The sequence below is a fragment of the Aptenodytes patagonicus genome, chromosome 3 (assembly GCF_965638725.1).
Source record: "Aptenodytes patagonicus chromosome 3, bAptPat1.pri.cur, whole genome shotgun sequence".
Lineage (NCBI taxonomy): Eukaryota > Metazoa > Chordata > Aves > Sphenisciformes > Spheniscidae > Aptenodytes > Aptenodytes patagonicus.
The window spans coordinates 81,807,311-81,819,983 of NC_134951.1; the positions used below are offsets into that span (position 1 = coordinate 81,807,311).

Sequence of the window (12,673 nt, forward strand, 5' to 3'; positions counted from 1 at the left end):
GTACTCACTCTGTCTGCCGAGGTCAGAAATACTAGACAACAGCGTCTCTCTTTTATTTCAGCACTTTTGTTACTGGACAGAAGCAGGAAGTAAAGCCAAATGCAAAAAGAAATATAAGGCCATATACATAGCGTATACTTATAACGATATAAATTATCAAAGGCTAGCTGAAATTACGTAACTAATGAATGTCTAGTTGGATTACAAAAATCTGTGGCAATTATTTTATTCCTTGCCTGTTCAGGAACCATGCAGCTTGCTTAACTGCCTCCACCCAAAATATAAAAAGCCAAAAAAAGAACGGAGGAAGTCTGTTTCCAGCACATTATTTGCAAGTTGAAAGACTCTTCCTCCTGCAAAAACTAGTATCTGTAAACAGATTATGATTTTCTGAAACACCCTTTGAGGAAAGGTTTGTGGGGAGAGAGGACAACTTTTAACAATCAGCTAGAGAAGCTGAAAAGAAAAAAAGAAAAGGGTAAATTCTCCCTGAACACCTTAACCAGGGCTCTTACATCTGTACAGCATCACAGCTACAGCACTTCTACAATACAATCTGATACATTTTTGGTGAGACTTTCCTTCTCAAGATGTTTCCTGTGCATATGAGATATGCACAGTTCCTCAGCTGAGCTGCCCTAACTAGCTGAGCTTGGGCTCATGTTGCTTGTTCCCATCTCCTGTTTCCTAGTTCGATGAACATACAAATACCTCCGGTACTCACAACTGTAGGAACAAATGATGAAATCTGGCTGCAACAGGAACACATAAGACTTTCTGAAGTGTTTTTCATTAACATTCATGATAAATTAAGCTCAGCTGCTCCAGCATTAACAGGAAGTCAATTCATTTACAAGTTCAGCTAGTCAGAGAAACGTTGGGATATTTTGCTATCCAGCCCAAGTAAAAGATTTAATTTTTGCATTACATTGAAAGGGAGGAGAAAGTCAAAAGCAAGCTTGCCAAAACACTAGATTTTCAGCTGTATTATTATTCTGTAAAAATGGTTATGAAATCTTCATCCAAAAAACAAACCCCCAAACCCTTAAGATAATGATTTTAAGCTGTACTGCACATACAACAGCACAGCCTGCTGCATCTGCAGAAATATTAGGCTGTAGTTCTAGAAATATCTTATCTGCCGTGTAATCTTGCAAAGCTTGTAATACCCATGTTGCTGTAATAAGCAAAACTATCAATTTACATTACTAGTCAATAGACAGCTGTTCCCTGTAGCATGGGATCGGGCACTTGTCTGCATTCCCTCTGAAACAGATGAGTCAAGAACACTCTGTGCTGTTTCAGAGGACATCAAAATAATCATCAAACCAAAAAGGAAACAGAACAAATGAAAATGCATTGTATTGCAAAATAATGCCGTCCTTCTGATTATTCTTAAAGGTAAAGTCACATTGTTCTTGAAGCCACCAAGGGGTCCTGGAGTGCTTACTTGACTGGTTATATTAGCTATACTATATTAGCTTGCCAGAATAGCACAGGCACGTGGCTGAGCATGACTTTCAAATTTCTGGTTTGATGTGCATGCAAACACCTCAGGTTGTTAACACCTGAACTAGCAAAACTCCCTTAGCTGAAGCAATGGGTATATCACTCAAATCCCAACCTAGAAAGCTAAGCAAGTGCTGTGACTTTCAAGAGTGTTGAGAGCACTCTCTTTGACACCAAAGACATCTTCTCTAATCTTGCAAGAAATTATTTAGGCGTCAGGTGAACAACTTGAAAACCAAGCAGTTTGCGTCCCCAGAGACTTATGGATTTGAATCATCCGCTCAAATACCAAGGTGATGAAAATTTAGGTGGTTGGGGACTGCATAAGAAACACAGAGCAGACTTCCCTCCCCTGTGTCTTTGCTGCTTTAGGGAGTTTACTGACCTGTTTCACATAAGGTATGGAAAGTGATTTGTAATCACACCCAGCTCCAAACAGCTACGATGTCCACACTCACACTCTGATCCCCCAGTGGAACGTGTCCCAGAAATCAGATCTCCTTTTGGGACGTGGTGGCAGAGACTAGGCATTTTGCTTATAAAATGCCTAAAGTTAGAAGGCCAACTCAGACAGTTAATAATGAAATACATCAGTACAATCTAAGATAGCCAGTGAATAATTTCTAAACTCTTTACTGCCTGAATCTGAAAACTGGCCATTCTGCCTCTGTTACTTTTGCAAAGGAGATTTTCTTCTCTTGTTATTCTCCTTCTTGTATTGAGTCATACAGTAAATCTGATTTTGAGTTGTTTGACTTTGCACATTTCTTTAATATTTAAAACTCAAATATCATTACTGTGCTCTCAAGAAATTCTTTAGATCAAAACTTGGTAGTGAATGCTAAGTTTCCTGACATCTCTCATCTCAGGGAACTTCTAACAGACTTGCTTATCAATATAATTCTAGAATAGTCAGAAAGTTGATAAATATTCTCAATATAGCTTCTTTCAGGAATAAAACTGAAGGCCCTGATTCATCCTCAGGGTGCTCAGCTTTGTGCTGTGTGCCTCAGTAACTTTTAGGTATAAGTTAGTTCTTCAAGTTAGCCAGAACGATCACCATTGAATTGAAGGATGGGAAATATTTTCTCAAAACTCCACAAAATAATATATTTAAAATGATAAGGACTTTCATGCCTGGTTTAAATTAGGCTCGTTGTTCCACAGGTTTCAAAGTCTTATTTATTTAAACCATGGAAAAATTTTAAGACTGAATTGACTCCTCCCTCTTTCCTCTCCGTCTTTCCTTCCTACTCTCATTTCCAACTGACACATCCTGCTGAAGAAGAATTGTCTTTGGGATTAAGAAAAGCCTTGAACTTAAGATAAAAAAGTTGTTTCTCCACAAATTAGCTTGTGGTCATACAGGTAGGTTTTTCTGCCCCCATGCTCTCAAGCACAACGATTGCTCTCTTTAGCACTGGGGTTTGACTCCAGGATCCTCTCAGCAAAGCGTACAGGCCTCCGAGTGTGAGCTAAAGAGCAGCCTGGGACTTTGAAACGCGCTCGAGATCCCATTTGCCCTCAGTGGGAATTGGACAGCCAACTTCTTCAAGCCTTTGAATGTTCCTATTTACACCCTCCAACTAAGCAGCAGTGGCACACTCACCTCCCTGGTGGGTAGGTCAGAAAGAGGGCGGGGAGGTCTAATTTTATAAACAGTGATGCTTACTAATGCTCACTTGTGCTCATTAGTCCAGGTCCAGAGCCATAAGCACTGTTTCCTAAACTGGTTTATATACAGGAATCCAGCTAAAAGACAAAAGTATTATTAAAATGAAGGTAGAAGGAGTTTGGGCTTGCTTATCTGCCTTTACAATATAATTTATATAGGGACAATGTTACCAGTGTAAATGAACTCAAAGGACATGACATTTTCAATATTGCTCTAGGCGACTAGATGGCATTAAAAATTACCTTTCCATATGAACCTTGTCCTAACACTTTCAGCAGCTCAAACTGAGAAGGATCTGCTTTTTCAAAACCTTCCTTCACATGATGACTGATATCTATTTCCTTCACGATACCTTCTTCCTGCAAAGGAAACAACAAAAAACAAAATCCCCAAATCAGAGCTGTTATCCTAAGGAAACATATTGTTTATTAAAATCTCATCTTCTATGATGCTACAATCATGTATGAAATTTTGAAAATAGAAACAAATGCTTGTCCAAATATTCCACGTGCTTGTTACTGGCTGGGGAGGGTAATGTCAGGACATCCAAGCCTGCTGCTTCTGTTTATTGAGCCTTAAGTTATGACTAGGTAAAGATAGAATATGCAAGCTGAAACACCGAAATACACTGCAGAGCTTGGTGTGCCCATCGCAGACCTTGCTAGCAGAGTGGCATGTGCTCAAATCTGTACTACAGAGGCTCCAGCACACTTCCCTCCACATACTTTCTCATTCTCCCTCAAAGCATCATTTAAATCCATCTTAAAAAGCTCCCCCAGTCTTAAGCAGCAATTCTTCTTGTAAGTAGGCAATGAAGAAAAGGCATTACTAAAAGTGGCTCTCCCTATTTACCTCGAAGAATGAAAAATTACTACCAGTAACCTTCTAAATAGAAAACAAATCAATGATTTAGATGTGAAAATGGGGTGGAGGTGGAAGGAAGAATGACACACACTTCTTTGCTTGCAGGAATTAGCTTTAAACACTTTGGATTTCCCAGGTTCTTTTGTTAAAATATTTCCATTACACATTCTTCAAAGACACCAGTTGAACTAGGACTTTTATCTTGCAAGCTGCGACAGATGGCATTTGGTTTAGTTGTTTGGTTTACGTTATTATGGCATGTTCTTCTAAAAAGAGAGCGACCGGGTCACGTGAGACCCAGAGGGACTACGTAGAGTTTGCAGCAACCCAGAAAGTCATTGGGCTGAAAAGAAACCTGGAAGAAAGGACCTGCTCTTCAAGGACACAGTAGCGAGGGAAGATAATATTTACATGGCTTTTTATTTCTGTAGTGTTTTGTACACAGAAATTTGAGCTTTTTTTCTATTCAAACTATTTGTTCTAACTTCTCTACAACTAAAATGTGGATTTTGAGTACAAAACCTTTTTGTTTCATCTCCCAGGACTAAGGGAATTGCTTACTTAAGAATAGGTTTGAATATTTTTGCACCCAACAGAAATAATTGGAATCTCATAAACATTATTTTTAAATGGAATTTTGCTGCAATTATCCTTTTTCCCCAAGAAAATATCTTCATAAAATCTGAAAGTACAATATTTGTTTCCCATTCTTAAAAATTAACGTGAGGAAAATAGAAATAACGTCCTAAAATGAAAATGCATTCACAGAAACATTTGGCGAAACCACATTCATCTACTAAACAAGAATAAATTTGATTCCCTTCTCCTCCAGAAAAATTGCTAGCACTTTCTACCAGCTGTAATTCATCTGATGCATGGCTAGCATTACCCGGATTGCTCTCTATACTGTAGCTCCATCCCTCCGCTTCCCTACCCTGCCTCTTTACACTCACATGCTTTGGAACAGAGACTATATCCTCTTCTTGGTTTGGAAAGCTTTCTCTACTTTGTGCATGCTACCAGAATCATGGAAAATAATCATCATCTGACAGTAACTCGTTTTTCTGATCCTAATTCCTCTAGTTTAAGGTTTGCCTGAAAGGAAATGCTTGAAACCAATGACCAGTTTTCACAGAGAATTAAGGGTTTTCTAAGCACATAACTGCCAGGATCTCTCCTCTTGTTTTTCTGGCTTTAATTGCTGTGGGAGACAGAATACCTTTCTGATACTAACAACATTTATTTTTTCAATTTTTTCTATGTGACAATTACAACAGTAAACTGATACAAATTCGATACACTGCATTAGCTGTTTCCCAAGGAAACCAGGAATATCCTACATGTTCTTATCAAAGGCTCCACCAAGTTCTGAAGGAGCTTTCACACTGAGGGACATGCATCTTTATGTAAACTGCCTGCAGCTGAGAGACTGGCACGCTGGTAAGAACATTATTTTTAGCTTAGCCCACCCTGCCCCACTGCAGCTTAGGTGAAGTATCTGGACTGCAGGGCTCACCACCCATCTTGTTCAGCAGTTACTCACTAAGGCTAAAAATGACTCCCCATGGAGTCAGGCTCCTGCCCTGAATCACCCCTTACTCTCTCCACCAGACCTCGAATGCTTGGCAGTTTGCTCTCCATTGAGCACAGGCAGAGTTTGGGAGGATTGGCTACTGCAAGCCAGTCTCTGTGTGCAGATGCCCCCCTGACAACTATCATATGATGAAAAAAATGCACGACGTTTTCTCAAGTCAGCGCAGCTTGAGGGCACCCAGTCACCGTTTCATGATTTTGCCCATCTCTGTTTTGCACAGAAGCACAGCACAGCAAGGACCATCCATCGGAACCGGGTGAAACAGGAGGCGGATTGAACTTTTGCAATATATTTGGGAGACAAACTCTGCAAAAAAGAAACTAACCCCAATTTTATGTACAGCAGGTATCTTCCTCAGATTTACTTCTCCTTTGAGCTGATACCTCGATCTCAAAAACTGTGGATGAGATCTACCACCTTAAGGGAACAGCTAAACCCTTTTTAACTCAGTTAGACTGTATTTCAGCCTGAACCACGGAGTCATTTCAGCTACGTTTGCAAGTTTAAATGGTGAGTGAGTTTCAATTTATCCATTCATATTAGTCATGAAAGTCACAGGCCTACAACCCTAAGCATATTTCCTGTTGTATTATTAAATTTAATATAACCTCTTTAGGTTCATGAAATGTGTTCAGTTACAGGAATATATTGGAAGTATTAAAGTGATGATAATTCAGCTTGCTGGAAGAATGCTTAAAAAATTCTAACATTCCCAGAGAATAGCATAATTAATTCATAACTTGCAATAAAATCAACGCTTTAATTACATGCATCTTTAATTAAAATATCAGAAAAAGATTATTTAAAAAGAATGGGACCAAATACAAGGCCTAGCAGCGTTTACCAGAGAAGCACAGATTTTAAAGATGGAAAAAAAACATTAGATTGTGACTTCATAGAAATATAAAAACGTTGATTAGAAGGGGCTTCTGGGGGTCATCTAGTCCAACACTCCTGACCAAAATATCATCCACACTTGATCAGGCCAGCTGGTTTTTGTCCACTGTGGTTCTCAGTGTCTCAAACAATGAGGCTTGAGCCACTTCCTACAAAAGATTATTCTCTTTCGATTTGCCTAGCTCAGAAATGCCCACTGTCATGTCGAGCTGTTTGCGCCACGGGTCCTTAGGAGGAAGCAGGATGTTTTTCTAGGAAGGTAGGATTTCCTGTGGTCTCCTCACTAGAAAGGAGCGGCAAAGCAGCACTGAAGAAAAGCATGCCAGACAGCTCTTTTTTCACCGATCGTCACTTGTGAGCTGTCCAAGAGGGAGATAGTATTTTAGCTGGTATGACAAATCCACTTCCCACTGGAGCAAAAAGCCAAACTGTCAGCACTTGAGACTGAAGATGGACACAGCCTCGTAAAGGAAATATACGCTGATGTGTTTGCACCCATGCATCCATATCCCTTACATGTATTTCTATATTCTTATTACTTATTTTGTTGCATGAATTCTGGAACGACTTCTGGTTTTTTGCTTTACCTTACTCAAAAAAAACCCCAAAACGCAACAATTTTACAGTTCCCTTCTAATATTCTTACTTACTTGGGATTTTCCCCTATCATTTATGTCTTTTGAAGTCTCCCTGTATTAAACTAATATGAAATGTGGCATAATTTTTCTCAGGTGCTGATGATCGTAGTGAAACGCAAACTATCAGAGCACAAGCATTGTGGGCAGATCTTCCAACTATTTTTGCTCTGATTTGCAACTCAGGGACTTCTCTAACATGGATTTTTTCCACTGGTCCAGCAAGTGCAGCATATCTGCATTAGGAATTTGCATAACAACAATAAAACTGAGGCAAGCGATTCACAATAGAGATGAAGCCTGCACACTGAAGAAGCTGTTCTGATGGAGAGGATTTCACTCCGGAAAAAAACACGAGCCAAATTCCAAAATGGTTTTGATCAGTGAAGTTGGTGGAGTCAAAAATGAATGTTCCACAGTTTGGTCTTGCAACAGCTGTGCACAGCAGCCTAGGCTCTTGCTCCCTGCTGACTTGTCCCGACACTGCATTAGCAGGAATACTTGACTTGATGAAGCTTAATCTTTTGTAAACTTCTCTAAATATTTATGTTTGCACAAAAAGCATCATCCTGTGACAAAAGTGAGATGGATGTTCTTGGCGGCTTGAAGAAAGCACATAGTCGAGCAGCACAGACTGGGGGGGGAGGGAGGGCAATGAACTAGAACACATGATGAAAGAGGAATGGAGAGTGCTTCTCCGTGCTAATACAAAAAAGACCTCTTCAGGGCCTGATTCTATATTGCATTATTCACTTAAAGGCTTTCCCCCCAAGCCCCCTAAGTTGGCAGAAGTTTTGGATACACAAGTAACCCAGTATTTGAATGGAAAGGCCATTTTGATCTCCTTTCCTTTGGGACATAGGAGAACAGAGCCTCTGTTCTTACCCCGTGACTGTGGATGGCACAGACACATCTGTTTTGGTGCTTCCCGGAGGCAGCTGCTCCCTGTAGCACTGGTCTCAGCTCGCTTCCAAGATTTGCTCATGCAGACCTTGGAGAAAGAGATGCACTAATGCTTGGTGGCTGCCAGAGAGCAACCACAGAAAACTCTTCCAACTGCAGCAATACCTCCCGACTCACTGTCATGTGTCTGAGTAGGATTGGGAAGCATAGGGGTATAGGCCCAGGAATGAGGTACAAAAAGTGCCCCCTGCAAACGGGCGGGCCTTCCTGAAGAGTAGCTCTTTTCTCTTCAGCTCCACAGCCTCTTAGCAAATGTTATGGAAAGAATAATTCCTAGAAAACCGAGAGGTTTAACTCCTTCTGGAGCCTCGTCTGGCTCCTCCCCAACAGGTTTCTGAAGGAGCAGAGCTAAGGTCATTCTCAAATCTAGAGACCACCTTAATTATGCCCAATATATTTCAACCACATGCAAAACCTTTCCTCACCAAGACTTCCTGAAACGGTCTGAAACAGCTGGAGATGGGGTCATTGCAGGATCAGCTACTTTTAGAGACAGATAATTTTATGCAACCGTATCACATGGGAAAAAGTTATGGTGCTAATGCAAGATGATTATTGTTCTGCAAAATCAGTAGGACAGGATTCTTATTTTTATTCCTTGCCTGGCCACCTCCCCACTAGCACAGGATCAAGACTGCCATGCAGATATGGCCGTAAGGAAGGGTAAGCTTCATTTTCCAATAAAAGTATGTGCAGTTTTGATGTGCAAGTTCTCCAGTCTTCAGATATGTTGGGCTTTCATGCTTTAGGGATTGAGGTCAATGAAGAAATAAATGAAAATGTGGCAAAAGGAAATAAGAAATAATTGCAACTCTAAAGAGAATTTATTGTTGTTTGAGAGAATCGTTATTTGTCTATAGCATATGCTCAAGATACAGACTTTATTTTGTTACCAGTCTTGCCATTTGGCAAGTTACCACCTAATGTAAACCCAAATCACAACTATTTAACTTTCAAGTATCACAGGCAACACAACATTCCAAAATAATATGGTTCATTAGGAAAGCACGTTTAAAACTCTCATATGGGAATAGTTAGGACAGGATATGTCTGATAGAGATGAGGCCAGGTTTCCACCGCTGTTTTACAGGTTTTAATCTGGTTCAACCCATAGGAGAGTAATTTTTGTCAAGACATAATAGGCTATTCAAATGCTGCCTAGAGCAGGAAATGAATTGCTGGCCTGTGTTCAGTTCTTTGAGGACAATATCTACATTAAAAAAAAAAAAAGTATAGGAGCATTTTCATTAGCCTCTTCCCAAGCCAGTCTCCAGCAGCTGGAGTAAAATTCGAAAAAGAAATCTTCCATTTTAAATGGTTTGTAATCCAAGTTCTGGCTTCTGTTGTGGTCTGGATAGACATAAACTGAGCAATAATACCGTAAATGGGTCTGGTTGTTTTGTCCTCTACTGTCAAATTAACATTTGCTTTAGCAACAATGGATTGGACTTATTGAGCCCTTAGAGAAGTATGTGGAACTCACAGTGAATTCACTGGACGTTGTGCCAGGTCTGTATTTGGCCTTCAAGCATTAGGTCACCTACCTTCTCAAAAAGTCGTATAGAGTTAAATAATACACAATAGTTTTTACAGAGGTTGGGATTTCTTCCCAGACCTTTCACAAATCTGAACTGAAAGTGTTATCTTGCATATGGAATTCCACCAAGCAGGTCTAAACCTAGTGGAAAACAAAAACCTTAGGGCAATTTCTGTGGAGTGCAACACTATCAGCCCCTGTTAAATCCAGCAGAACTTTTTCCAAAGAGAAAACCTATTACACTCTCCTTAGCACCCCTCTCCAGCTCTAACTTTTTATCCTACATTTTTTTTCTTTCTTCTCCCTAATACATGTCTCTACAGTTGAGGTTCAGCTGAAATCAAGCAAACTAAGTGTTAAATGTTAAGAGAGGAATCGCAGAGAACAAAAGCAACAGATACAATCTACTGGATAAATTGATGAAGTCCGTGAGTTGGAGGTTTGAAGTATTTGGGACATTTGGGTTCAATCTTTTCTGCTACCAGGTTTGCTATGTATCTTTGATGAATCACTTAGGGTTGGACTCAGCTAAATAAATTTAAAGTACAGGAGACAATGTTTTGAACTCATTGTCTAGCCTTACTTTGCAGTCAATAGAGAGAAGCAGGCACTTCAGGATTAAAAGAGATCAGATGAAGTCACATCCTAAAAGTGTACATTTCTCACTGCTGACTATAAAGAAAGCCTAAGATAACTTGCTGGGATGGGGGCTTCTGCAGTTGCGCGAGATGAATTAACATTTACTGAAAAATTTTGAAAAACACTTTAATAAAGTAGTATTGTGGTCAGATTTTTAATGGCGTTACAAGAGAGACATTTGCAGATACATGCCCTGGAAATTTTAACAGAACTTCTATTGAAATGAAATATTTTTCAGAAGAACTCAGATACTTGAAACATCCAGGCACTTAAAAAATACTCTAAGGCGTTGGGAGTAATTCAGGTATCAGGATTTTGCAGCTCTGGTAAATTAGGCGTTATTTCTACTTCCTCCCCAACCTGAAAAATAGGGATAGTTGCTTTTTATTATCTTGTGGGAGTACTGTGAGAATTAACACAGAAAAAAATGTGATATTATCTCATACTGCGGTAATGGATAGACAAACCATCTCAAATGTATCCAGTAATACGTACTTCAGGTGGTCTACAACTGGATTCTCCTTTAGCTCACATTGAGACAGCTTGGTCTTGAAGGTTGGTGCTCTTTATCTGATGACTATAGCATCTTTACAGACTCAGGTCCTGACTAGGACAAATAGAATCATAGAATCATAGAATCATAGAATCATTGAGGTTGGAAAAGACCTCTAAGATCATCAAGTCCAACCGTCGACCCAACACCACCATGCCCACTAAACCATGTCCCTAAGCGCCTCATCTACACGTCTTTTAAATACCTCCAGGGATGGGGACTCAACCACTTCCCTGGGCAGCCTGTTCCAATGTTTCACCACTCTTTCAGTAAAGACATTTTTCCTTACATCCAATCTAAATCTCCCCTGGCACAACTTGAGGCCATTTCCTCTCGTCCTACCGCTTGTTACTTGGGAGAAGAGACCGACACCCACCTCACTACAACCTCCTGTCAGGTAGTTGTAGAGAGCGATGAGGTCTCCCCTCAGCCTCCTTTTCTCCAGGCTAAACAACCCCAGTTCCCTCAGCTGCTCCTCATAAGACTTGTTCTCCAGACCCCTCACCAGCCTCGTTGCCCTTCTCTGGACACGCTCCAGCACCTCAACATCCTTCTTGTAGTGAAGGGCCCAAAACTGAACACAGTATTCGAGGTGCGGCCTCACCAGTGCCGAGTACAGGGGCGCGATCACTTCCCTACTCCTGCTGGCCACACTAGTTCTGATACAGGCCAGGATGCCATTGGCCTTCTTGGCCACCTGGGCACACTGCCGGCTCATGTTCAGCCGGCTGTCAACCAGCACCCCCAGGTCTTTATCTGCTGGGCAGCTTTCCAGCCACTCTTCCCCAAGCCTGTAGCGCTGCATGGGGTTGTTGTGGCCGAAGTGCAGGACCCGGCACTTGGCCTTGTTGAACCTCATACAGTTGGCCTGGGCCCATCGATCCAGCCTGTCCAGGTCCCTCTGCAGAGCCTTCCTACCCTCGAGCAGATCAACACTCCCACCCAACTTGGTGTCATCTGCAAACTTACTGAGGGTGCACTCAATCCCCTCATCCAGATCATCGATAAAGATATTGAACAAGACCGGCCCCAAAACTGAGCCCTGGGGAACACCGCTCGTGACCGGCCACCAACTGGATTGAACTCCATTCACCACAACTCTCTGGGCCCGGCCGTCCAGCCAGTTTTTGACCCAGTGCAGAGTACACCTGTCTAAGCCGTGAGCCGCCAGCTTCTCTAGGAGAATGCTGTGGGAGACGGTGTCAAAGGCCTTGCTGAAGTCCAGGTAGACCACATCCACAGCCTTTCCCTCATCCACTAGGCGGGTCACCTGGTCATAGAAGGAGGTCAGGTTGGTCAAGCAGGACCTGCCTCTCATGAACCCGTGCTGGCTGGGCCTGATCCCCTGGTTGTCCCGCACATGCCTTGTGAGCGCCCTCAAGATGAACCGCTCCATAATCTTCCCCGGCACCGAGGTCAGGCTGACAGGCCTGTAATTCCCCGGATCCTCCTTCCGTCCCTTCTTGTAGATGGGCGTCACATTGGCAAGCCTCCAGTCGTCCGGGACCTCCCCCGTTAACCAGGACTGCTGATAAATGATGGAGAGCGGCTTGGCGAGCACCTCCGCCAGCTCCCTCAGCACTCTCGGGTGGATCCCATCCGGCCCCATAGACTTGTGAGCATCCAGGTGGCGTAGCAGGTCATTGACTGCTTCCTCTTGGATTATGGGGGGTTCATCCTGCTCGCCGTCCCTGTCTTCCAGCTCGGGGGGCCGAGTACCCTGAGGATAACTGGTCTGCCTGTTAAAGACTGAGGCAAAGAAGGCATTGAGTACCTCAGCCTTTTCCTCATCCTCGGTGACAATGTT

At 42.0% G+C, this 12,673-nt stretch overlaps 2 protein-coding genes across 2 annotated transcripts in view; both read right to left on the reverse strand.

Annotated features, from left to right (window-relative positions):
* Positions 1-12,673, reverse strand: part of MPC1 (mitochondrial pyruvate carrier 1) — a 546,410-nt gene that overhangs the window by 137,846 nt on the left and 395,891 nt on the right. The window lies entirely within an intron of this gene.
* RPS6KA2 (ribosomal protein S6 kinase A2) overlaps positions 1-12,673 on the reverse strand; it is a 176,066-nt gene that overhangs the window by 100,415 nt on the left and 62,978 nt on the right. Inside the window, exon 2 of the mRNA XM_076333972.1 lies at positions 3,427-3,543. Within this exon, the coding sequence (XP_076190087.1) occupies positions 3,427-3,543 (117 nt within the window). The remainder of the gene's footprint in view (positions 1-3,426; positions 3,544-12,673) is intronic.